Genomic DNA, 25,912 nt, shown 5'->3' on the forward strand with positions numbered 1-25,912 from the left:
TCTGCATTCTCTCTGCCAAGAATTTCCCCTCTCCTCCCTGGTTGGTGCACTCTACTCTGTTTAGTGCATTCCTCCCTGTTTGTCCAGACCTAAGTCTTATGTCTTCTTCTTTAAGAAGCTTCATCCTTAGGGGAAATAGCTGTCCTTCCTCTGTATTCCATATCCCTTTGTAAATATATCTAGTATATTAGCACTTGTAGCATGATAATTCCTGGTTTAAATTTCTTTCTTCCTTACTATAGTGTGAGCTCTTTGAGGAAAAGGAAAAGAGGTCTTCTTCTTTGTACCTCTGGATCCTTATAGCACAATGTACACGTGGAAAGCATTTACATGTTCATGGAATAAACAGCAGGTGTTCAATAATAAAAAACTTAAGATAATGCATTTTAATATATATTGTATCTTTAAAATCATCCTTACAACGTGAGATAAATGTCATTATATCTATTTTACAGATAAGGAAACTGGCTCAGAAATTAAGCCAACAGCTCCAGGTCACTAAGCCAGTAAGTGACAAATGGTTAAATCCAGATCTTCTGATTTTAGTTTAGTATTCTTTCTAGCAGACTAGGATGCCCTCCTCAATAGTCAACTGCCTGAACCTTTTGCTACTACACATTATTCTTCTCCTGTGGTTCTTGTATCTATCTTAAATAAAATTAATCTGTGTTCTTGTCTCAACTCCTTGTTAGATTATAAATTCCATGTTGGTGAAGAAGAATTACTTGCCTTTGTATCTCTTGCTCTGCCTGGTACAGTGCCTTACACATAGTAGGTGCTCATCAAATTGGACTGAATAGATACCTGGAGAGCACTAGAATGGTCATTTTGACAGGCCAGTTCTTGCTCAACTTCTGAAACCTCCAGCAGATTCCGCTCACTGACCAACCGAGACAGCTCTCCAACCACTGTCACATGCTTTGATACAGTCCCAGACATCTTCTTAAACTGTGGATAATTCTCAACAAAGGCCTGCCATGGGAAAAACACCAATTGGGGGTTCTGTTATTTCTTGACTGAGGACAGACATGTATGAAGGGAAAAAACAAGCAAGAATTGTTCTGCCCAGACTAAGGCATCTACAACTTTCAATCCCATGGCATTTTGCTTATGTTTAAAAGGAGAAGAACTGGTATATGTCAGTAGACTGACTCTTTAAATACTCCAAATGTGACTGAAGAATGGAAAGAAGCACATGGCTTGTTATGAAGTTTTCACTATATTGTTTCCTAAAGAGAAATAGTATAGAAAATTATCTCAAACCAAACAAAATGAATCAAGGCAGAAATGAGACTGAGAATATTCCAGAAATGTTGCTTACATGAAGAGTTCCAAAGTCTTGCATGTTAGTCATCCATGAACATGTTCAATTTACCTTCATGTCTGCTATTGATTCTAGTTTTTGCTGTTCTTTTGGTTTCTTCTTCTGAAAGTCTTCCATGAGATTCTTTATATTGCTACCAATCTCAGCAAAGTTCAGGTACATATTCTGTGAAAAAGGAAGGTGGAAACACAATTCTATCGATGAGTCTGACTTTCAGACCATTTAAAAGAAGTGAAATAGAATTCTGAAGGCAGAATTGAAGGGCAAGAAAATTCCATTATAATGACCAAATCTGGACATTGGCCAGGACTCTGGTGATGAATACCATTACTATTCTCACAAATGGTTACAGAAGGGAAGGAAGTAAATACATTGGGTTCTAATTCTAAAAGTACAAAGCTAAAAATGTGATTTTGATGAAAAAACCCCCAAACTGTTAAAGTGTCAGAATCCAAGTCTTCCGCCCTCTCTTGAGATGCAGTTTATCTACAGGATGCCTCTATTACGCTTCCACATGAAATCCCATACCTGTTCTCATTCAAACAAGACAATACTGGCCTTCTTACATTAAAAAAACAAAAACAAAAACAAAAAACCTGAAAACAATTAAAAAAAAAACTTTAATCACTTACGTTAGCATAGAATTCATCATTTTCAGCAGACAGGACCACTTCTCTTAAGTCTTTACTGATCCCTGGCACCCTGGAAAGATCAATCCGATTGTTGTTTATGCCCAGTAGTTCGTGAACCATGGCCTGGTATGTCCACTAAATAAAGAATTATGACAAAAAAATTGGTAACTAACAAAGCATGGAAATAGTAAATCTTCAGGAAAACAAAAACTGGTAATATTTTTAGCAACTAGTCTTCTTTACATAGAGGTTCTTTATTTAATTCAAGTTTTATTAATATTTTGTGTTCTACTAAGCACTGATTCATGGTAATTGGTTAAACTAAAAGTCAAAATACTTTTAGATTTTACACTTTCAGAAGAAGAGCAGCAAGATTAATATTCCTGATAGAAAGAAAACAAATTAGATCTATCATTAGCTCCAGTTTTTGCCTGTGAATTAAGAGTATATTTTTGGCTTCACAGATAGGGCTATATTGGTACTGCAGTTACAAGCTGTACCATTTCCTGTACACTTCTGTGGTTTTCTGCAGCATGAGAAGTGTGTTCTTGCAGATCTGAGTGGTGCTATATTTATCCTGGGAACACTAATACTATCAGAAACAACCTTGTGAGTTGATCAAAACACACATATTCAGAAGCTTTGCCTGCGAATCCGTTTTATTTCATATATTTACTTAATAGAATTATGAAAAAAAGGATTGGTTCCCATTCTTATAAAATATGAACTTATTTGGTGAAAATGGAATAGAGAAACCCCAAATTCTGCCTTCTCACTACTTATTGGAGAATGGGTTACTTTTAGTTATAGGTCCATTAGACAAAACTAAGTATTTTCCAGCAAATTACCTTCTAAATCTAGAATGTAAATGATAGAAATATTTTATGTTTTTACTTCATTTTAAGTAATCTAGATTTACTAAGAAAGAACTTAAGGTTACAAAAGAAGGTGCTTCATTTCTTAAAATACTTGCCAAATGAATCCTTAAAGCAAGTTTCAGGGGTGCCTGGGTGGGTAGCTCATTCAGTTAAGTGTTCAACTCTTGGTTTTGGCTCAGGTCATGATTTCATGGGTTGTGAGATTGAGCCCCAAATTGGGCCGTGCACAGCAAGGAGTCTGCTTGAGATTCTCTGTCTCTGCCCCTCCCCCTGCTAGCATGTGTACATACCCTCTCTCTCAAAGTCTTTTTTTTTTTAAAGATTTTAGATTTTTGTTTAATTTTTATTTATTTATGATAGTCACACAGAGAGAGAGAGAGAGGCAGAGACACAGGCAGAGGGAGAAGCAGGCTCCATGCACCTGGAGCCCGACGTGGGACTCGATCCCGGGTCTCCAGGATGGCGCCCTGGGTCAAAGGCAGGCGCCAAACCGCTGCGCCACCCAGGTATCCCTCAAATAAAATCTTAAAAAAAAAGCAAGTTTCATGGGGGCACATAAAATAAGTACAACAAAATAGTTATGCTCCCATAGACAGGATCCTGTGCATGCTTCTAGCATTAGCACTTACTCTATAATTAAAATGATCAGTTTACTTCTATCCCCACTGGATCATGAGCTCTTTGTGAGCAGACATTGCATCTTTTAACCTTTTACCTCTAATACTTTAAAGTAGGCTCAACATTCAGTATGTGGCCCAACACAGGGCTTGAACTCACAACCCTGAAATCACGACCTGAGCTGAGATCATGAGTCAGATGCTGAACTGACTGAGCCACTCAGGCACCACATTACCTCCAATACTTAATATAATACCTGGCACATAATAGGTCTTCAGTGAAACAGTTGAATGGTTGTTTTTCTTCGGGAAACAGAACTACAAGCAATCATTTTCCTTTTTTATATTCTCAAAACTTCTTAAGTGAACATGTATTAGTTTGTATTTTAGGAATAGAAGGCTATCCTATCATAGAAAAGTTGCACTCCACTGCTACAGATTTCTCCTATCATTAACGTGATTTTAAGCTAGGAAGAGACTGAAATATAGGTTATGCCTTTCCCCATGAATTCAAAGGCACTATTAATAAAGCCTCTACTTTGTATAAGGTACTATTTTTATACTTGCAGAAGAACACATGTAAGACACAGTCTACCTTGAAGGAATGTGTGAAAATAATCAAAGGTCCAACATGGCAAGTGCTGCACAAGACATAAGAGAGACACAAAGTTCTGGAGTAATTTTATGAAAAAAAAAAAAAAAAAAAAAAAAAAGAACTGACCAAAACAATGAAAGGTTTCAAGGAGATGTTTTGAGTGGTTTTAAAGGAGAATGTTGATAGGTGAAGAGAGAAGGTATTCCAAATAATCCAGCATTTAGACAGAGGTTGCAACATGAAAAAAATGATGGCTGGAAACCATGTGGCATATCTGCACAGTAGTGAGCTGTAGGTTGGGCCATGCTGTGAAGGCTCTTGGATGCCAAGTTCAGGGATCTGTATTTAAGCCAGTAGGCAAATGGGAACCAAATGAAGATTTTTTTTTAAAGATTTTTTATTTATTTATTCATGACAGAGAGAGAGAGAGAGAGAGAGGCAGAGACACAGGCAGAGGGAGAAGGGGAGAAGCAGGCTCCATGCAGGGAGCCCAACGTGGGACTCGATCCGGGGTCTCCAGGATCACACCCCGGGCTGAAGGTGGCACTAAACCACTGAGCCACCAGGGCTGCCCCAAATGAAGATTTTTAAGCCAAGAGTAGTAAGATCAGGACTGTGGTTCAGGAAAAGTGATTTGACAACACTGTGTGTATGAAATATATTAGAATTGAAAGAAATTAAAAGTGGGGAATCAGGGCTTGTTTCAGCCATTTTGGAGCTGTGGAGGCCTGCTGGGAACAGGACTGCTAAAATGATAAATATGCCTGGAAGGCTGTGGTTCAAGGCCATCTTTCCTGGCTATAAGCAGGATCTCCAGAACCAGAGGGAGCACACAGCTTTTAAAATTGAAGGTGTTTATGCTCAAGATGAAACTAAGTTCTCTCTAGGCAAGAGATGTGCTTATGTGTACAAAGCAAGTAACACAGTGACTCCTGGTGGCAACCTGAACAAAACAAAAACAAAACAAACCAGAGTAATCTGGAGAAGGTAACTCATATAAATAGTGGCATGGCTCATGTCAAATTCTGAAGCAATCTTCCTGCTAAGGCCACTGGACATAGAACCCATGTGATGCTATACACTCAAGGATTTAAATTTACTGAAAAGTAAACAAATAAAAGTGTAGATTTGTTCTCTTATAAAAAAATAAAATAAGGATTCCTGGGTGGCTCAGTCGTAAAGTGTCTGCCTTTGGCTCAGGTCGCAATCCTGGGGTTTTGGGATTGAGCCCCACATCAGGCTTCCTGCTCAGCAGGGAGCCTTGCTTCTCCCTCTCCCTCTGCCTGTGGCTCCTCCTGCTCTCTCTCTGTCAAAGAAGTAAATAAGTAAAATTTTCAAAAATAAAAATAAAATAAAAAATAAAAATGAGGAATTGGTAGATGACTATTTCAGTATTCCTATGAGAGATTAGGGTCTACACAGAGGTAATGACAGTAAGAATGAAAAATTGCAGCCAGACATTAGAAAAGGAGAAGCTACAGAGCCTAAAAGTTGCCTTGATAGGGGTGAAGGTGGTGGCAGAAAGGGACAGGAAAGATGAGGCAGAAGAAAGAGTCAAAGATGACTGTGGCTGGAAGAATAGCGATACCAAAACCTCAGGAAATACAAAGCAAAAAAAAAAAAAGAAAAGAAAAACTGAAAATAAGGAGGCAAATAAGTGGACCACATTGTTCATTTCCACATCTGCATTTTGATGAATACCACTTGAAATCATGCTTCTATTATGCTAATAAAGGGTTCTGCACCTGGTTTAGCAATGGGGTGATGGCATCATCACAACGATCTAAAATAAGCAGCAATGGAGGCACCTCAGTCCGCCGGAACTCAAACAGTTCATATTCTTTAGTTATTACTTGCTGTGGATGAGAGAGATAGATGGTTTGGTCAACCAGTTAGTTGCAGACAAAAATAATAAACAAAATTAATACATAAAAAACACATTTAACAACAGTTCTTTGCACCTTCATAGGCCTTCAGAAAAGGATTCAAAAGCTTGACAAAGTTTGGTAGCATCCTGTTTAAGAAGTTAGGATCAAAATAAGTATTTAACTTACTTAGCTTGCAAATGTTTCCTGAGTTAAGCCTAAGAATTTTAGTTCTAATGTGTTGCTTTTGATTTTTTATTACAAAGATCTACCTCTTTGCCAGTAAACCCAACACATCACTTCCTTGGTTATATTTTTTTTATTTTTTTTTATATTTTATTTTTATTTTTTTAAAGATTTTCCTTATTAATTCATGAGAGACACAGAGAGGGACTTCCTTGGTTATAGATAAAATATTGCTATAGTTTCTGAAATACGATAAGGAAATGAATGGTCTTAATGTTTTGGTACTGGGGATAGGGGAAGCCATACCTTAACACATTCTGCAAGTCTCTTTGCTGCCTCTGATGAAAGCTGATAACGAATCATGGGACATTTCTTCAGAGATAAAAGGAGAGCTGTCAATCCTTGAGTTGTTCTGGATAGCTGGACTGGATCCCAATTTCTACCCTTTTTGTTAAAAATGTATATTCAGAGAAAATATTTGAATTTTTTTCTTACAAGTCCAATACTTGCTGAATTAATTCCCACCTGATAAATAAACTTATTTTTTTATCCTTTCCTTCCATACCTGGCAGCAACCCAAAATATTGAGGGAAAACAAATGTGGATTCACAGCAATATAATCACCATAAAATTCCTGCAAACAAAGCACCAAGATCAGTCAGTTATTTCATAAATTCCAGCTGTATCATAACAGTAATATCTTCATATGCAACATAATACTATATGATATAATCAAATTTGAGGAAGTGCAGGTGTCAAAGACATACAAAACTTAATAACTGAGTAGCAATAGTTAATGTGGGGGAATAAAATAATTCTAAAACAGTAACAATAGTAATAAATCTTTTAAAAAACAAAAAGCAAAGTTGTAGAAGTATATATATTACATTTCTAGAGACCTCTGTGAACACTTAACAATTAGTAAAAATAAGACCCTGCTATAGGGTATACATTGTTACACAAAGATGAGAAAGAACGTCGCTGTCTGGTGTATTTTTTTTTTGTCCAGTGTATTCTCATGAGGGAGAATATGACTTAAAATTTTTATTCATTTATCATCTAGCACATCCTTCTGAAAATCCAAAACTTATTTATTTGCTGCCCTATTCTTCACTTAAGTGATAAATATATTCAAACATCTATATAAATGTATTCAAGAACACTAAAGCATTTAAGAAATAAAAGATAACATGATACGTTCTGATGTGATGTACTATATAGCATGCAGAATATTTAGGAGTTACCAAGTTTTAACCTAATGACAAAAGTCTGCTTTATAAACACAAACAGAACTTTAACAAACCTCATTCATATTCTTTACTTCCTATTCTTTTCCAATCAGACATAGCCCTGTAGATGAACATTCTTATAATGTGGTTCATAAAACTAGCATAGAATACATCTGACTCTGTTCCCAACCCTGTGAAACCCTCCCTATCCGTTAAGTAGGATCCAGTACCAATCCAATCTCATTTCCACTGAATCCTTTAATTCTGTTCCCAATGTGATACTTCTTACAGAGTTTCTAAATATGAGTATAGTTTGGTGCAATGCACATTTATGTCTGACCAATTTATATCTGATCTCTTCTTCTGAGACAGCACAGACTGTCTAATTGTTAGACTCAAATCTTTAAAAAGGGCCAATATAAGAGATGTGCTAGAGGACCAATAGGTTTACCTGAACCTCAGCCACAACTTCTTGTTCATCAGCTTCAGCTAATGACTTCACATCACTCTTGCTGATCACATTACTGAAATCTGAAACAGACATATGAGCTGTGGCTGACTCCAAGGAGATCACTTTTGTTGCAATTAGACATAAAAGAGCCTAATGTATACATTGTGGTATATGTCAAAGTTGAACACCTTCAAAATAAAATGAGTAGCACAAATATATTTAAATCTGTAAGTTCAAAATAATACTTAAAAAAAAGACCACTGTGAAGGTAGTGGACGATGCCAGGGAACCACGTCATTATATTGAAAATAGCAAATAAAAGGAAAGAAGTAAGCTTTTATGCTTTCATTTATTTTTATTTTTTATTTTTTTTATTGGAGTTCAATTTGCCAACATATAGCATAACACCCAGTGCTCATCCCGTTAAGTGCCCCCCTCAGTGCCCATCACCCAGTCACCCCAACCTCCTGCCCACCTCCCTTTCCACTACCTCTTGTTCGTTTCCCAGAGTTAGGTGTCTCAAATGTTTTGTCACCCTGACTGATATTTTCACTCATTTTCTCTCCTTTCCCTTTATTCCCTTTCACTAATTCTTATATTCCCCAAATGAATGAGACCATATAATGCTTTTATTCTTTTATATACAAAACTATACAACAGATAACCAAATAGTAGATGAGGGGAAATTTCTCTTTATGGAAATATTCCAGCTAAAAACCAAAGAAGGAATGAAAATGATGATTGAAACATCATCATTTTTATCAACCCCTAGTGCATCAATGGATGAACCTAGGCATTGAGCATCAACTGATGCTAATATCACAGTAAGAGACCATCAATGAAAGCACACAACACTGACAATGAAATATTCTTGCCAAAAAGAAATCAAATCTAAATCTAATTAAGCTTCTATATCCAAGTACCAATTTACAGAACTAGAGGCTAGAGGAATATTTTGTTTATTTACTAATTAGATTTATTTATTTTAGAGAGAGAGAGAGAGCAAGAGAGCGTGCATGCACATGAGTAGAAAGGGCAGAGGGAGAGGGCGAGAGAATCTCAAGCAGACTCTACACTGAGTGCAGAGCTGGAAGTGGAGCTCGATCCCATAACCTTGAGATCAAGACCTGAGCAGAAAACAAGAGTTGATATTTTGATGTTTAATGGACTGCATCACCCAGGTGCCCCATGAGTATTTTAAACTACAAAGAATATGTTAAACAATCCTATGGGGATGCAATCAGCAAGAGGCAGGGTGTGAGAAACTTTAACAGAACAATATAGTTTTTTCAATAAATAAATTGCACTTGAGAGAGAGAGAGAGAGAGAGATGGAGAGAGACAAAGAAAACACCTATAGAAGACTAAAGAAACTTAACGTATCAATGTGTGGCTATTATGATCATAATTCAAATCCAAAGCAGTGAGAAAACAAAACAAAACAAAACAAAACAAAACAAAACCAAACCATTAAGGGAATCTGAAATTTTAACATTGAGTATTTGAAAATAGGAACTATTTTTCATTATTTAGATATAATAATGGTATTTTATTTTATTCATTGCTTATAATAACGGTATTTTAAAAAATGAGTCCTTGTGTTTTAGAGATGTATACTGAAATATTTAGGAATGAACTCCTAAGTCTTAGATCTTCAAAATAATGTTGGTGGAGGATTAGGTGGCAATATAGCTAAAACAAAATAGGCCATGGCAAAGTAACTTTTGAAATTGGGTGATGGGCACATTAGGATTTATTATACTATTTGTATACATTTGAAAACTTCCATAATAGAGAGTTCTTTTTTTAATAAAGGGAGAAGCCTATTATACAATATTTTTAGTAGACATAAAAATACAAAAATTATAAATAAGTGAAGTCAGCAGCAGAAGGCCAGGTTAGTGATGATATAAATTGTGCTGAAAGGTTGTAATGAATAAAATCACTACATACAAACTCATTTAGTTTATTTTAATCAAATAAAATTGTGAAATTGATTGCTTTATCCAAGTTCCAAGAGTCTGTATTTCCTAGGCTTTAATGCTACCTTTATATAATTTTTATCTTCTACTTCATAGATTCATAGCGCAAATCAAATAATCTTTAGAACCAGGAGAATAAACATTAGATTATTGGTTACTAATCTCAACTGCTGCATCAAAGAACTCTCTTTAGAGGAAAAAGGAGTCTTTCATCTTATGACCTACTCAATTTTTAACTGAGACTCAGCACAAGAAGTGATTCCATTATATGTCTTAAATTTGAAACACAGGGAATTTCTCATATATATGTATATATATGTCACTAAGTACAAGTTTCTACATTTTTCTAAGTACCTAGCTTGTGATCAGACAAAAATACTTCAGTGACTACATGCTTATCAGAATGGCTAAAATAAAAACTAAGAGCAACACCAAATGCTCATAAGGATAAAAAAAAACTTGAGGCACTTGGGTGGCTCAGTCAGTTAAACATCTGCCTTCGCTCAGGTCATGATTCCAGGGTCCTGGGATTGAGCCCCACATGGAGCTCCCTACTCTGTGGAGAGCCTGCTTCTCCCTCTCCCGTTCCCTACCCCCTCTTATGCTGTCTCTGTGTCAGATAAATAAATAGTCTTTAAAAAAAAAAAAAAGGATACAAAGAAACTGGATCACCTGTACATTGCTGGTGGAAAGTAAAATGGTATGGTCACTCTAGAAAACACTTAGCAGTTTCTTAAAACACTAAACATGGAACTAGCATATGGCCCAGCAATTGCTCTGGGCCAAAGGCAGGCGCTAAACCACTGAGCCACCCAGGGATCCCCGCCGCATTTGAGAAATTTTAAATAAATAAATAAATAAATAAATAAATAAATAAATCTTTAAAAAAAATAAAAAATAAAATTTCTCAAATGCCCTACATACTGAGAATTAAGGTTTGTCCTTGGTTTTGGAAATGGCACCAAATAAAGTATACCAACTAATCCCATAAGGATCAATAATGACATCTAGAGGAGAATACATGTAACTTACAAACAGAATGTATTACATCAAAAAAAAAAAAATCATATAAAATGTATAGTAACCACAAACCTAATTTATTTCCAGGACTCTGCCCCCACCACCAAAAAAAAGTTATATACATAAGAGATACCTACCAGATAACTTGTACTTTCAAGTATTAAATAAAGTGGCAAAGGGAAGTGGAATGTTTTCATCTGGAATGTAAGTAAATCTCTGCTTTTCCAACAAATTCAAGCATATCCTCCTCCAAGTAAATAATCAGCTTCTATGCCTCAGTTCATAAAAGTATAAAATACAAATAAATAAATGCTTTTTTCTTTTTTTTGCAGAGGTAGGATGTGAAATTTGGCTACTTATAATTTTTGACATACAAAGAATCTTGATAGGTAAAGTAAAACTTAAAAAAGCAATTTTCACTTAATCAATCAATAATGAAAAAAAATCACACTTAGCTCTCTAAAATAGAATGGTCACATGACTTTTAATATTTTGAAAGGATATAAAGAAATCAGAATTGTATAGTAATGAATTCAGTTAACTTATTGATGATATGTAGTGCCCAATAGAACAAACTAGCTAGGATAGTTTGATGATGGAATGGGTGAAATAATATACTTACAAATAAAGTATATACTGTATTTTGGTCTCCGGAGCTCTTGAATCAGATAATCCACATTCTCCTAGAAAAAATAAACAAATAATATGTGAGAATTGTTTAAGTTAAAGAATAATAAATATTGTCTTTTGACTTATTTAAGTATTTATTGAGAGTCCATCGAGTGCTGAGGTCTAGATTTAAATGTATGTTATGAGGATGAAGGCTGGCAGAGAAAAAGAGGTATGTTAAATATAATGATCAGGAATCATCTATAAAATTATGTAGCTGCATCACCTTGGCCAAATTAAGATGTAAAAATATTAAAAACACAAATGTTGAAGTACAACATAAAATTGATAACAACTATAAATTTGCCTCAGGCTGCTTGTCTATAAATTACTCATCTAATCAAAATTCTTAGAATATCTAGATGTTTCTAGTTCTTTAAAAAAATCAACATTCAGGGATGCCTGGGTGGCTCAGTGGTTGAGCATCTGCCTTCAGCTCAGGGCGAGATCCCGTGATTGAGTCCCACATAGGGCTCCCTGCATGGAGCCTCTGCTCTCTCTCCGTTGTCTCTCGTGACTAAATAAACAAAATCTTAAAAAAATCAATATTCAAGAGAAAATACACTTAATTGTATTCACTTTGGCTTTTAATTTATCAGGACCTAAGACTGCACCACTGTAATGTTTATGAAGATTTCTGTAAAAAGCAGGCTGACCTTTCATATTATTATTTATTTATTTTTCAAAAATATTTTGTTTATTTATTTATTTATTTATTTATTCATTCATGAGTGAGTGAGTGACAGAGAGAGAGACAGAGGCAGACACAGGCCGAGGGAGAAGCAGGCTCCATGCAGGGAGCCCGACGTGGGACTCGATCCAGGGACTCCAGGATCACGCCCTGGGCTGAAGGTGGTGCTAAACCGCTGACCCATCCCGGCTGCCCTCATATAGTTATTTAAAAATAAAAAATGAGTAGCACCTGGATGGCTCATTTGGTTAAGTGCCTTACTTGTGATTTTGGCTCAAGGTCACAATCTCATGGGTTATTAGATAAAGCCCAAGGTCAGGCTCCACACTCAGCAGGGAGTCTGCTGGAGACTCTCTCTCTCTCTCTTTGCCCCTCCCCCCCACTCACACTTCCTCTCTTGCTCAAATAAAATAAATAAATCTTTAAAAAGAATAAAAATAAAATGTGAAATTTAGAAGTAAAAAGAAGTTGATTTTTATATGGTCAAAACATAAGCATTCCAATTACAGAAGATCATAATGCAGGTTTTAATCTATTTTTGATACCATTAACACATAGTTAAATTTCTATATGAATTTGATCCCCAGTCCAAACATGAAATACAGTTTTGAATGTTTAAAAAAAAATACATACATTTCCTTAGAGAATTAAAAGTAATTTAAGCAATGCACATTGCTTTTTAAATAGGAAAAAGGTTTTTAAAATTGCCATTTAGGTTAAAAAATACATTTAAATTAACTTTATAATATAATCAAAGAAAATAATTTTTAAGGAATACATTTTTAGTTTGAGAGAGTATATGTATATAATTGTGAAAGATGTTTCTCTGATGAAAAATCTTAGGAAATGTTGGAATAGATAATCTCTAAGATCCCTCTCAGCAACAAAATTTCATATGAGCCACAAATGTGAAACAACTGAAAATAACTCTAACGCAGTATTAATATGTTAATTAATTCAGGAATTATTTACTGAGGTCCACTATGTAGAAGGCATAATAGTGTGAAAAAAACAGATACCATCTCTGCTCTCATTGAGCTTATTGCTAGTAAGATAGGCATTAATCAAACGATATAAAACTTCAACTATGACAAGCAACAGGGAGAAGATATTGGTGTGATAAGTACTTATAAGAGGGGGGTTTGACTTGGTCAACAAAACCAGGGAAGATTTGCTGAAGGAAGTAAAGAAGTTTCAAACAGAGGGAAGAGCCTATGCAAAGGTCCTGGAGCATGATGGAATAAAGTGAACTGAAAGATTAATGTGGCTAAGAATAAAAGGGGGAATGGTTTGAAATGAGGCTGTAGGTATGTGGAACTAGTGGAACTAGATCACACAGAACCATAATTAAGGAGTTCTGCCTTTAGCATAAAAACAATGAGAAGTCATTCAAATTTCAAGTGGTGGTAACACGGTCAGATTTATATTTCAGAAAGTACGTAATATACAAGCATTGTCAAAGAGTGCAATTGGAGTTGAAGATCATGAATATAAAGAGAGTATACAAAAATAAGATTGAAATAGTACAGGATTTTTACAGGAAGACTCAAGCCAGACTTAGAAAATGATGGATGAAATGGATAGAAGGCTAAAGAACCTTTAATTAGGGGAAGAGTACAAATAGAGAAGAGGATTGAGCATGTAGAGGGGTGAAAAAAGGCCTAGTTGGCTATAGTAGAGGAGCAGAGATTGAACAGAGGAGGCTGGATACATAAGGGCAGACCAAACCAGCTCAAGGAGGGATTCGAGGGCTGGACTACTGAATATTGATTTAATTATGGCAGTAAAATCAAGCCATTATGTTCCTGTGTATAGATGTGAATAAAATGATATAAACTCAAGATATTGGTGTACATACATAAGTATATAAGTATATAGGATTAAGTGGCAATGGTGTTCAGTGTGATAGTATGGAGGTTAATCCAGGAATAAAGTGATGTGGTCTCTGTTAGAACCAAGTAGCCAAGAACCTAGAAGGCATCTTGGAGGAAAAATTGACTGAAAGGAGTAAACTGAAATGTGGAAAGAAGGGGAGTCAAGGTTATAACTCTGATGAACCAGGGTAATTATGATGCCACAAATGGTAATACAAATTTATTTTGCTTTCTTCATGCTTTCAGATCATCATATTCTGTATTTGCCTGGGCAAATGACAGCTCAGTACCTTCGTAGGTCGAAGAAAACAAATTGCTTTCAGGTGTTTCATGATCTCTCGATTTTGAGAATCAATGCGTTCAAAAAGGTAAACTTCCTTCTGAAGAATCTCTGATTGTGTGTAGACCATACTCACTATGCCAGTCTGTAAAGAAAAAGAACTCATATTATGCTAGTCAAAAATAATATGAACAAGCAGCAACATTTAAGACTTAAAATTTTTTTTCATTTATACTTGGCTGGATAACATAAATATTAACGTATGTAATAACATTTACTGAGCATCCAGAACATGTAGGTAATGTACCGGAACATGTACATGAAAAACATGTTCTCTCTGAACACGGAGAATCCATAAATTTCGAAAAAATTTTTTCCATCACCTTATAGTGTTTTTTTAAAAAAATAATTTTGACCAACAAATAATAGCCTATCGTCTCAGCTCGAGCACTAACAGCTGTATTTTAGAAACAAGCCTGAGTAGAAATAAAAGTCTTCCAAGTGCCCTGTCTCACATATTATTTTTTGGCAGAGACATTTAGGAAAGGCCTTCTGATTCCAGTAAGTCGTTGAGGGGGCGGGGGTGGCGGGGGAGGAAAAACCTCTGGCAATAGAGCAATTTACATTGACAACACAGTAGACAAGCTGCATACAACCTTTCAGTTTCACACAGGACCGACCCTCGCTTCAAAATTCTTAGTTAAATCCTAAACCCTACGGTGGAGCGGGAGTAGCTATGAGGAGGGAGGATTCCCTCACATACTGAGCAAAAGCAAACTCACCGTCTCCTTATCCATGAGAAGTACCTTCATACCCGGTCCGCTGTCCTCTATCATTTTGGAAATGTACTGCTTCACAGCAAAAACCACGTTCATGGTGGCGAACGGACGGCGGAGCCCCACAGCCCTTCTGGTCCCCTTTTTTCTTGCTAAATTAACCCAGGGCCTCTTGGCCGGCTCTCAGCTGCTTCCTCCCCGCTGGGCTCCGGCTTCCGGAAATCCGGGCATCTCCTCGGGTGCTGGGAGTTGTAGTTCCGCTGAGCCGGGCCGGTGCCAGCGGAGACCCGTCCCCCCTTCCCTCTCGGAAGTGATAACATGCCCACCCCCAGCCTGGTGGTGTCTTGAGGCCTGGCTCCCGACCGCTATGGGCCTGGGTCCGGAGTGCCCGGCTGCGGCCGAAGCCTGTTCTGCTGGCTTGGGGACAGGGTACCCGCTCGCCGGGTGGAGGAACTTGACACAGGGCTGGCTCGGAGGCAGGAACGGCAGAGGGTGACCGCGGTCACTATTTGCCATGAATACTCGGGTGGCCCGTGAGGAATTAAGGGAAGAGGGATGGTGTGGTGCTCCCGGCCGCTCGGTAAGGTGTTGGCTAAGTAATGGTCGGATTCGCCCTTCCTGGCTTCACCGTGTCGTGAACAAGGCCAGGACAGTTCTGCCAAGGGAGGCCCGAGTTGGTTTTCTGCAGACCGAGGGGCTCCTGAAAGGGAATATTTGTTGGAAGAGCGTACGAAAGAGAATGCCTTTGAGGGATGTTTCTGGGGAGGCCCCAGACCCCGCCCAGGGCAGGGAGCTGAGTCGGCCCCCGAAGGCCTGCGGGGGGCGAGGGAGAGGGTGAGGCGGTGGGGCCCCGAGTTGGGCGCCCTGGGCGGTTGGCCTCCGCGGTCTGCCGCGGAGCGCGTGCGGTGACCTGGGGCGCTGAACCTGCGGGCAGAAGCCCAGGCGAGAGTCAGAAATGGGCAGGGGCACGTATCAGGGGAGCTGAGCAATGTAGCGTGAGAATTTTAGGGGGAAACTCACGTTTTGGCTTAAGGAACAACAAAAACGTAGCCACAAAATGAATCTTAAGGTCATCAACTTCTTTTTTTTTTTTTTTTTTAAGGTCATCAACTTCTAAATGACTGCATTTGTGTTTAATACCCCGAAGGTCTCTCCGTTTTGCCATTTCTCGAAAAGGAGGGAAAATGTTAGTTTTTCTACACCTTTACCCTACGGAATTAAAAAATCAGGAAGATAATAAACAACTTCTGGGTGGCTCAACGGTTGAGCGGTTGAGCCTCTGCCTTCGGCTCAGGTCATGATCCCCGGATCCTGGGATCAGTCCCGCATCAGTCTCCCTGCATGGAGCCTGCTTCTCCCTCTGCCTGTGTCTTTGCCTCTCTCTGTGCCTCTCGTTAATAAATAAATAAAATCTAAACAAAACAAAAAAACAACACAAATCAGAAACTAAAATTGCTTGTAAATATTTCCACTAAAATAATGACCAGTGTTTGTTGGGATCACTTTAATCAATAGGTTCGACCTTACCAAATCATTCTTTCATTATATTTTAAAAAGTATACAATTAAAACTAGACCCAGACCATATTAACATTAATCCGGCTGTTAAGATCACTTTATATACAGTTATCAAATCCCTTAGCAGAGCTCAGAAGCTCTTGAAATACCATGGATTTTTGTCACCTCTGAAATTGTGCAGAATGTGTTTCTTTTTGCTTTTTCTACCGTGTAAATAAAACTTCCCATTGGGCTTTTTAAAAATCCATTTTTGAATTATATTTTAAAAGAAAAGTTATATTAAAATGAAAATGTAGGGGCACCTGGGTGGCTCAGTGGTTGAGCATCTGCCTTTGGCTCAGGGTGTGATCCTGGGGTCCTGGGATCAAGTCCTGCATCAGGCTCCCTGCCTCCTTCTGCTTCTCCCTCTGCTTCTCCCTCTATGCCTCTGCCTCTCTGTGTGTCTGTAATGAATAAATAAATAAAATCTAAAAAAATAAAAATGTGAACTTTAAAGTGGTTATAAATGAGAAAAATGTAATTTGTATAGAATTCTAATATTAACTTAAAATATTACTTAAAATTTAAAACATATTTAAAATACATTACAATTTAAAATGAACCAGTAAAACACCTGGAAATCCTGTAAGTTATCAATATTTGAAAATTCACCTCTACTCTCCTGTCACTTGGTCTTTTTCTTTTACCTATAATTTAGATTTCAGTATAGGATTGTTTTTCCATTTTATGCATTTTTTTAAGAAAAAACAAGGTAAGTCTTGTCTATGAAATTTGTGCTTTTTTAGACAGTAGTCAGCCTGTAAATAATACATGGCAAGAAACTTCATTCTTTTATTTATAGTTGGACAATTATAACACTTTAGAAGAACAGGAAAATGCCTATTTTGATAAGGCTTAGTAATTTATTCCATTGCTCATGAAGTTCCATTGATGTCAGTGGCAGTGTTATTTTGTACATTGATAAGATGCTTCCATAAACATTTTGTACAAAATAGTTATAGATTTAAAGGATGCTGTGATAGTTCTAAAGTTTGCCAGCCTATTGTGTGAATTAAATGAAATAATGTGCAGAAAAAATGTGCCTGGCACATACTAAATGCTCAGTAAATATCAGCTTTAATTAGTTAATTAGTTAATTAAAAAGATTTTATTTATTTGAGAGAGAGCAAGAGAGAGTGAGAGAGCATGAGTGAGGGGGTGGCAGGGGGACAGAGAGAGAGGGAGAAGCTGGCTCCCAGCTAAGCAGAGAGCTCCATGTGGGGCTTGGTCCCAGGATCCTGGAATCATGACCTGAGCTGAAGGCAGACCCCTAACCGACTGAGCCAACCAGGCATCCCTCAGCTTTAATTATTTAAAATCAAAAGGTAGGTATAACTTTTAGCTTATTTTTTACATATGACATTTTATTCCCCTTTGACAAGAAAAATTTTAAATATAATCCAATTTCAGAATTTGTAAACTACAGTTTCCCAATATAATTTCCAGAAGTTTATCTTGCATTACTATACAATAATAGAAGTATTGATGGGAAGAATTGGGCTGCTCCTTCATAAATTGTGAACCATACAATTTTCACCAAGACAAAACTTAGGAGAAATATGCTTCAAGCTACTTCAGAGGCTTAGTGAATACCCAACCTCAAATCAAACAGGGTTTGTTAAGCTTTTGTCACAGTTGGTGGTTTAGTACTGAACTTTATGGTAGCAAAAACAATTACCTTAAATCATAAAGGAAAAATTATTTGCTGGATGCCTGGGTGGCTCAGAGGTTGAGCATCTGCCTTTGACTCAGGACGTGATTCCAGAGTCCTGGGGTCAAGTCCCACATTGGGCTTCCTGCTTGGGGCCTGCTTCTCCCTCTGCCTGTGTCTCTGCCTCTCTCTCTCTATGTCTGTCATGAATAAATAAATAAAATCTTTAAAAAAAATTATTTGCATGAAGGATTCTGCCTGCACATTCAGTACTTTGGGTGGTTTCATCTTTCTGATGGTGATGTTAACTTTGATTGTTTGGTTAGGTGGTGTCTGTTGGGTTTCTCCTCTGTAAAATTATTTTTCTCCTTGTAATTAATAAATATGTGAAAACAGATAAAGAGGATTAAGAGGTAAAAACTTTCAGTTATAAAATAAGTCATGGAGATGAAAAGTACAACATAAGGAGTATAGTTAACAATGTGGTAATAATATTATGTGGTGGTGAGTGGTGACTTACTCTTTTTGTTTGTTTTTGAAGATTTTATTTATTCATGAGAGACACACACACACACACACACACAGAGGCAGAGACACAGGCAGAGGGAGAAGCAGGCTCCATGCAGGGAGCCCAACATGGGACTCGATCCCAGGACTCCAGGATTACGCCCTGGGCTGAATGAAGGCAGGCGCTAAACCGCTGAGCCACCCAGATATCCCTGTGACTTACTGTTATGAGCATTGAATAATGTATAGAATTGTCTAATCAATATGCTGTACACCTGAATGCAACATTGTATGTTAATTATACTTTAATTAAAAAATGTATACTTAAAGCAAAAATAAAAATATCATATGGAGAGATGCCTTGATGTATTGCAAATATCCCAGTTCTCATCATACTTGTTATACCTGCAAATTTTAACTGGAATCCACTATTAGTTCTACCTGAAACCATTGGTGTTTACCTGATAGTAATTATTTTCCTCATTTCTTCTGCAGTTATTGTGTGGCATTCTTCTGTAAAATAGAGTGATACTCTTCCTCCCATGCATTTATTTAATCATTTATTTATGTCAGATCCATGGATATTTAAGAGGATTAATTTTAAGTAATAGGAAGGATATATAGAGGTTGAGAGTGCAGGCTCTGGATCAGGCAACGTGGACTTGATTTTGCTGAATACCAGTGGGACTTTGGCAAGTTACATAACCACTCAGTGTTTCAGTTTCTCATTTGTAGATGGAGAAAATAACACCTACCTCAAGTTGGGATGAACATTATTAAGTGAGATAATACATGTAGTTGTTAGCCTAGCTTTAGTTACTTTTTTCTTAGCAAATATTTTGAATGGTGTTAAGTTTTACTGTTTTTAAGTTTCCCCAATTACAAACTGAATATAAAAATACTTGACACAGAAATGGTAACTGTGCTTATACTGAGCATAGCATATAGACTTGTTGATTTACTATGTTATACACCTGAAACTAACATAATGTGTGATAATACCTCAATTAAAAAAAAAAAAGGAATAAGGACGTCTGGGTGGTTCAGTCTGCTAAGCATCTGCCTTTGGCTCAGGTCATGATTGATCTGCAAGGGGCTCCCTGCTCAGTGGGGAGCCTGCTTCTCCCTCTCCCTCTGCCTGCTCCACTGCTTGTGCTCTCTCTCACTCTCTCTCAAATAATATCTTTAAAAAAATAGCAATAAACAAATACATTTTCACATGCTTGCCTCCCCAAGAAATTATTAAAATTCACAAAATCAATTTAGAAGTGTAATGTTAATGAAATGCATAAGTCATTTAAAAAAAAAGATTGAACTAGAATTTTGCTAAGATCGCTTTTATGATCATAATTCTGTTCTTGGGTTACTGTGTCAGAAACATAAATGAGCATGAAATGTGATGAAATTATTTTTAACATTTTAGATGTTTCAAGAGAATAGGTAAGCCATATGAAGTAAATACCAGAAAATGCATATTTTTATAAATCCTTACATTTCATTAGTGGTAAAGGAATTTTAATTATATTTTTAATAGCGAAATAATCCCTTTAGAAATGACTCATTATTGACTTGATCAAGCATTAGATCAAGATTACTTGTTTTTCTTCACTAGAAAGAATATTTAGTGGGATCCCTGGGTGGCACAGCGGTTTGGCGCCTGCCTTTGGCCTAGGGCGTGATCCTGGAGATCCGGGATCGAATCCCACATCGGGGTCCCGGTGCATGGAGCCTGCTTCTCCCTCTGCCTATGTCTCTGCCTCTCTCTCTCTCTCTCTGTGACTATCATAAATAAATAAATTAATTTAAAAAAATAGTTATTCTAAAAAAAAAAGAATATTTAGTGATAAATATTCAAATATCCTATTTGAAACAAATTTAACGTAGGAGGATATTCAAGATTTCTCTTTATATATAAATATATATATATTTTTAATTTTTGTTTATTTATTTGAAAGAGAGAGTAGAGGGAGGAGCAAAGGGAAAGGGACAAGCAGACTCCAGCTGAGCCCGGAGTCCAACTCTGGGGCTTGATCCCATGACCCTGAGATTATGATCTAAGCCAAAATCAAGAGTTGGATGCTTAAGTGACTGAGCTACCCAGGCACCCTATCTCATAATAATATTAATAAAGAAAAGCAACCACCTTTTACTGAGCTTTTAGCCGACCCCCTTTACAAATATCCCAGCTTTTGCAACTTTCCTCTGAGGTATCATCTCCATGTTACAGAGAAATTGAGGTTCAGAGAAGTTGAATAACTTCTCTAAGATGACACAGCAGCAAGTTTAGAGAAGCATATCTTTTTAAAAAAATTTTTATTTATTCAAGTAATTTCTACATCCCACATGGGGACTCAAACTCTGAGATCAAGAGTTGCATCCTTTTCTGACTGAGCCAGCCAGAAATCCCTAGAGAAGCATAACTTTTTCACTGGGCATTTTACCATGTTTCTTTATACATATTCCTTCTGCACATCCTTTTTTAGAAAGCAATTGTCATTTCTTTGAGGATAGTGATTTGTTGTTGTTTTTTTCTATCCTTTTCACACAGAAGTTACCCAATAAATATTTGATGTTGGTGATACTCATTACTGAGCTAACTTCTACAACGGCACGTTAAATAAAATGTGGAGTTTTACATGGACAGTATAAACAAAGAGATCAAAATATGTATCCAGATGATTTATGCCAGTAGTTTTATTGAATGATATTGGATACATTCTGGGAAAAATATAATGGATTTTCTTTCCAAATTCCCAGGTAAATTTACAGGGATGTAGACTTAACTGTTCTGGAGCTCTCATAACAAATGACATGACTTTTATTTCTTTCTACCTGCTAGCCATGATTAGAGAGAATTAACTTCCTAAAATTGTTAAGTATTTACTTGAGAAAGCATCAGCTTTCTAAAAGTATTTGATTTAGCTTTGAATTTTTTCAATAGTCAGACAGAGGGCGCCCTTGGACCACCATGAAGTTATAACGAGGCTTTTTAACATTTGATGCTGGCAGATTGAGTGATGGCTACAAAATTGGGGGAAAATGTATTGTTTTGGTCAAAATAGATTAGAAAATGGTTTAATGTTGAGTTTAATGTTGCTGGTTTTTGCTTTAAATCTTATTGAATTGTTGCACAAATTGCTTTCCACTTTTTTCATTTCTTAAGGAACTGGACAAAATCTGTAAGGTTTAAATCAACAAGAATTCAATTTGGAAGATTTGTTTGATATATATAATGTCACATCTAAAATTTGAAGGATGGAAATCTGACTATAATTTCTATTCATGTCTGGTTGCAATTGACAGATCTGTCCATATAAATATGTATGTGTTAGGCTATGTGCTGAGTACTTCCTTGCATTATTCTTACAAACAATGACTAAGTAGGGCTGTTACCCTCTTTTTAAAAAGGAGAAAATTGAAGCCTAAGGAGATAAGAAGATTTCCACTAATAAGTGACAAAACTGGGATTTAAATCTGGAGGTGTATCAAAAAAAAAAAAATAAAAAAAAAATAAATCTGGAGGTGTGAACACCAGCCAGAATCCATACTTCTAGACAGAATACTACATTGCAAATGATAATTTCCTCTGTTCGTGGCACAAAATATACAATTAATGGTGAAATTGTGATTTCCCCCCTTTAATTTCCAATTATTATTGAAAGAATACAACAACATCCAGACTCACCATGGCTTAATTTAGGAATAATTTTTGGGAAATTAGACTCTTTATTTCCTGGTGATGTAGTAATTTGAATTCAGATGCTATAGATGGATTCAATTCCTGGTCAGAAGAAAACTCAAGTTTGCCATGGTAGAATAAAAAGAACACTGAATTGAGAACCAGGTAATCTGATTTATAGTATATTTTACTACTAATATCTGAGTGAGCTTCAGAAATGATTTAAGCTTACTAGACCTCTGTCTTTCAAATGAAGGGAATGGACTAGAAAACCTCAGTTCATAAATCCTTGTGTTGTAGATTTTGCATACAGAAATCATTCTCTTGTTTTATATACACATACTGTACGTGCCTTGTTCAATTTCTGGGAGCAGTATATTCATATAAATCTAACGATGTCATGCATCTGCTTTAGCACTGGTACAAAGCCCCACCACCAATAGATGCATCTGTGGAAGCAGCTAATTCTCAACACTGGTTACTATCGAAGATTTGTGGAGGGTATTTGTTCTTTAAACTAACATTTTCTGAACACCTACTATGTGCTAGTTATGAAAATACAGCATTGAATAAAACAGACAAAATTCCTAACCTCATGAAGTTTACAATCTTAGGACAATCAGACAAAGAAATAAGTAAAATTTATGGTAATTAGATAATGATAAATTCTACAGAGAAGAGCAAAACAGGTTTAAAAAGGGAGATGGTGGCTATGGGGATGTGTAAGATTTGCAGTTATAGATAGGATAGTCAGAGAATCATTCACTGGAAAAAAAAAGTAGACGTTGAGCAAAAACCTGAAGGAGGTTAAAGGAATAAGCTATGTGATCTCTAAATAAAGAATCTTCCAAGTAAAAGGAAGAGCAATTGCAAAACTTTTGAGGTAGATATGGCCTGTTCATAAAAGCTCAAAGTGGCCAGTATAGCTGGGGCTGAGATGGTGAGGGGCAAAGATAGATCATTGGAAATAGTGTGTTCAGGACTCTATTGTCAGGGCATTGACTTTTATTTTGAATGTGATGGAAATCCCTGGAGATCTTTAAGGAGAGGATCAGTTTGGCTATTGGGTTGAGAATAAACTGCAGAGGGCAAAGGTAAAAAGCAGGGAGCCTAGTTAGGAGCATTTACAATAATCCAGTTGAGCGATATGAGGTTTTAGCCAGGGAGATGGAAATAGCGAGGGAGTGGTTGGATCCTGGAGACTGTGACAGTATTAGCTGATGGTTAAAATAAAGGATATGTGAGAGAGGAGTCTCAGCAAGACTTAGCCTTAACAATTGGTGGGATGAAGCTGCCATTAACTGAGGAGAAGTAGCCTTTGCTCCTTCATTTCATCTGTGACTACATCATGCATATACCACACATCTAAAACACTGCAATAGCCAACTTTTAGCTTCTTTCTTTTCCAATCCATCCTGTGTGCTATAGGAATTAAGAACAGGTTGTTTGGATTGGGGAAAGGGGAAGGCTAGAACAATATTCAAAAGGTAAACATGCTTTGCATTTATTGTTTTTCCATAATAGGGATTTGCCTCTAGAGTAACTCAGAGTAAAACTACAAGCAACACAATTATTTCCTCTGCTTTATTAGAAATGCTTTTATAATCATGTTAATTAAATTACCTTATATCTCTTTGTAGTTGGTGTTTATACCTTCTGTAAAATAACTAGAAAGCTTTTTTGTTTACATTTTTATATTCTTGAGGACTTACTGTAGGATTGCAGGAAGTTTAAAAATTAGCGGTGAAGTGGATTTGTATTATTAGTCTGATCTTAATGTTACAACATACTGATTATGCAAGATATATGATTAGTTTGTTTTTGTTACTTAACATAGGCAGAACTGTAACAAGACAAATTGGAGATGATATAAGGTATAAGGTGAAAGCAATTAAGTTACTATCTGATTAAAACATTTAAATCTAAAAAAAAATAAAAAAATAAAACATTTAAATCTAATATTGGCAGAATTCTCTAGAAAATTCACAATGCGTTTTGTCTCCTTTTCCCAAAACTTTTCTTCAACTTTGGTATGTATCTGTTGAATAATATTTCTAATTTTGAGAAGCTAGTTTAAAAACAAGTGTTAACTTCTTTCGACAAGAATTTGAAATCTGAATCTAAAAATCCTTGATGTTATTACTGATATCCCTTGGCACTGCTGGATAATTTTTGTTTAAGGAATCATAGCTACAACTACACATAAATATAGTGATATATAATTTATCTATTGTAATACTGAGTTTCTTTCTTTCTCTCTTTTTTTTTTTTTTTTTTTTTTTTTTAGTTTATTTCTTTTTAAAAATCACTTTAGGGACCGATGCCTGGGTGGCTCAGAGGTTAAATGCCTGCCTTCGCTCCGGGGCATGATCCTGCGGTGCCAGGATGCCAGGATCGAGTACCACCCAGGCTCCCTGCATGGAGCTTCTCTCTCTGTGCTTCTTTGCTTGTGTCTCTGCCTCTCTCTCTGTGTCTTTCATGAATAAATAAATAAAATCTTTTTTAAAAATCACTTTAAAGGCACACAATAGGGATCCCTGGGTGGCGCAGCGGTTTGGCGCCTGCCTTTGGCCCAGGGCGCGATCCTGGAGACCCGGGATCGAGTCCCACATCGGGCTCCCGGTGCATGGAGCCTGCTTCTCCCTCTGCCTGTGTCTCTGCCTCTCTCTCTCTCACTGTGTGCCTATCATAAATAAAAAATAAAAATAATAAAAATAATAAAGGCACACAATAGAAGAACCATTTTCACAGATTAATACATCTAGTCTCTGATTCAAATTTTATTTATTTATTAAAAGTTTTATTTAAGTAATCTCTACACCCATCATGGGGCTTAAATTCACTACCCTGATTTCAAGAGTCCCAAGCTCTTCTGACTGAGCCAGCCAGGTGCCTGGCCCGGTCTGCTTCAAATTTTAAACTTACATTTTTTTCCCTTTTATGAAAATGGAAAGAGTATAGATGAGTTATTTTATAGACAGATAGTAATATTGGGTTGTTCTAAGTAGTTTTCTTTGCCACACATCCTTGAATGAATGAGTTTTTTTTGGTCACTGCACACCTGATTTTGATAAGTTTTGTGTTTTTAACTCTCAGAATGAGATTAGCCATCACATATATGTGCAGAAATATGATCTAAAATAAACCTTTAACAACTCTCAAATTTGAAAAAAAACATAATTGTGTAAGACTTCTTTTTTCACACCAATTTTTGTAGATGTTGTATTAAATCTACCAAATATTTCTGGATCCTTCACTATGAAGAAACAGGCTTCCTGTATCATTTGGAAATGTTATAATGATTATGACTCTTACTGAGCTCATGAACCTAAAATTAGAGAATCTTAAGAATCCTAAGAAGTGAAAGGGAGTGTAGAAGTCATCTGGTCTGATATAAAAGTCTCTCTTCATCTCTGACACAAAGTCATTTATTATCTGCTTAGATATGTCC

The 25,912-nt window shown here is 36.5% G+C and overlaps 1 protein-coding gene and 1 long non-coding RNA gene across 5 annotated transcripts in view; one reads left to right on the forward strand and one right to left on the reverse strand.

Annotated features, from left to right (window-relative positions):
• The window catches only part of VPS45 (vacuolar protein sorting 45 homolog), a 74,328-nt gene extending 59,024 nt beyond the window's left edge, over nt 1–15,304 (reverse strand). For 2 of the 4 annotated variants that reach the window (XM_077842440.1, XM_077842438.1), the window contains exons 1-10: nt 15,075–15,303; nt 14,303–14,437; nt 11,401–11,461; nt 7,778–7,857; nt 6,663–6,731; nt 6,404–6,541; nt 5,792–5,902; nt 1,957–2,091; nt 1,376–1,489; nt 805–972 (exon numbers count right to left, since the gene is read on the reverse strand). In XM_077842440.1, coding sequence (XP_077698566.1) covers nt 805–972; nt 1,376–1,489; nt 1,957–2,091; nt 5,792–5,902; nt 6,404–6,541; nt 6,663–6,731; nt 7,778–7,857; nt 11,401–11,461; nt 14,303–14,437; nt 15,075–15,167 — 1,104 coding nt within the window. In that variant the 5' untranslated portion in view covers nt 15,168–15,303. Of the gene's footprint in view, nt 1–804; nt 973–1,375; nt 1,490–1,956; nt 2,092–5,791; nt 5,903–6,403; nt 6,542–6,662; nt 6,732–7,777; nt 7,858–11,400; nt 11,462–14,302; nt 14,438–15,074 lie in introns of all 4 variants that reach the window. The other 2 variants (XM_077842439.1, XM_077842437.1) reach the window with 2 other exon arrangements.
• A 14-nt stretch (nt 15,305–15,318) lies between these two features.
• LOC144280415 (uncharacterized) lies at nt 15,319–24,986 on the forward strand. Its single transcript, XR_013348835.1, has 3 exons — nt 15,319–15,648; nt 16,171–22,262; nt 22,305–24,986. It is a non-coding gene; the product is annotated as an uncharacterized LOC144280415 (long non-coding RNA).
• Nucleotides 24,987–25,912: the final 926 nt, after the last annotated feature.

Source organism: Canis aureus, chromosome 12 (genome assembly GCF_053574225.1).
Source record: "Canis aureus isolate CA01 chromosome 12, VMU_Caureus_v.1.0, whole genome shotgun sequence".
NCBI classification, from domain to species: domain Eukaryota; kingdom Metazoa; phylum Chordata; class Mammalia; order Carnivora; family Canidae; genus Canis; species Canis aureus.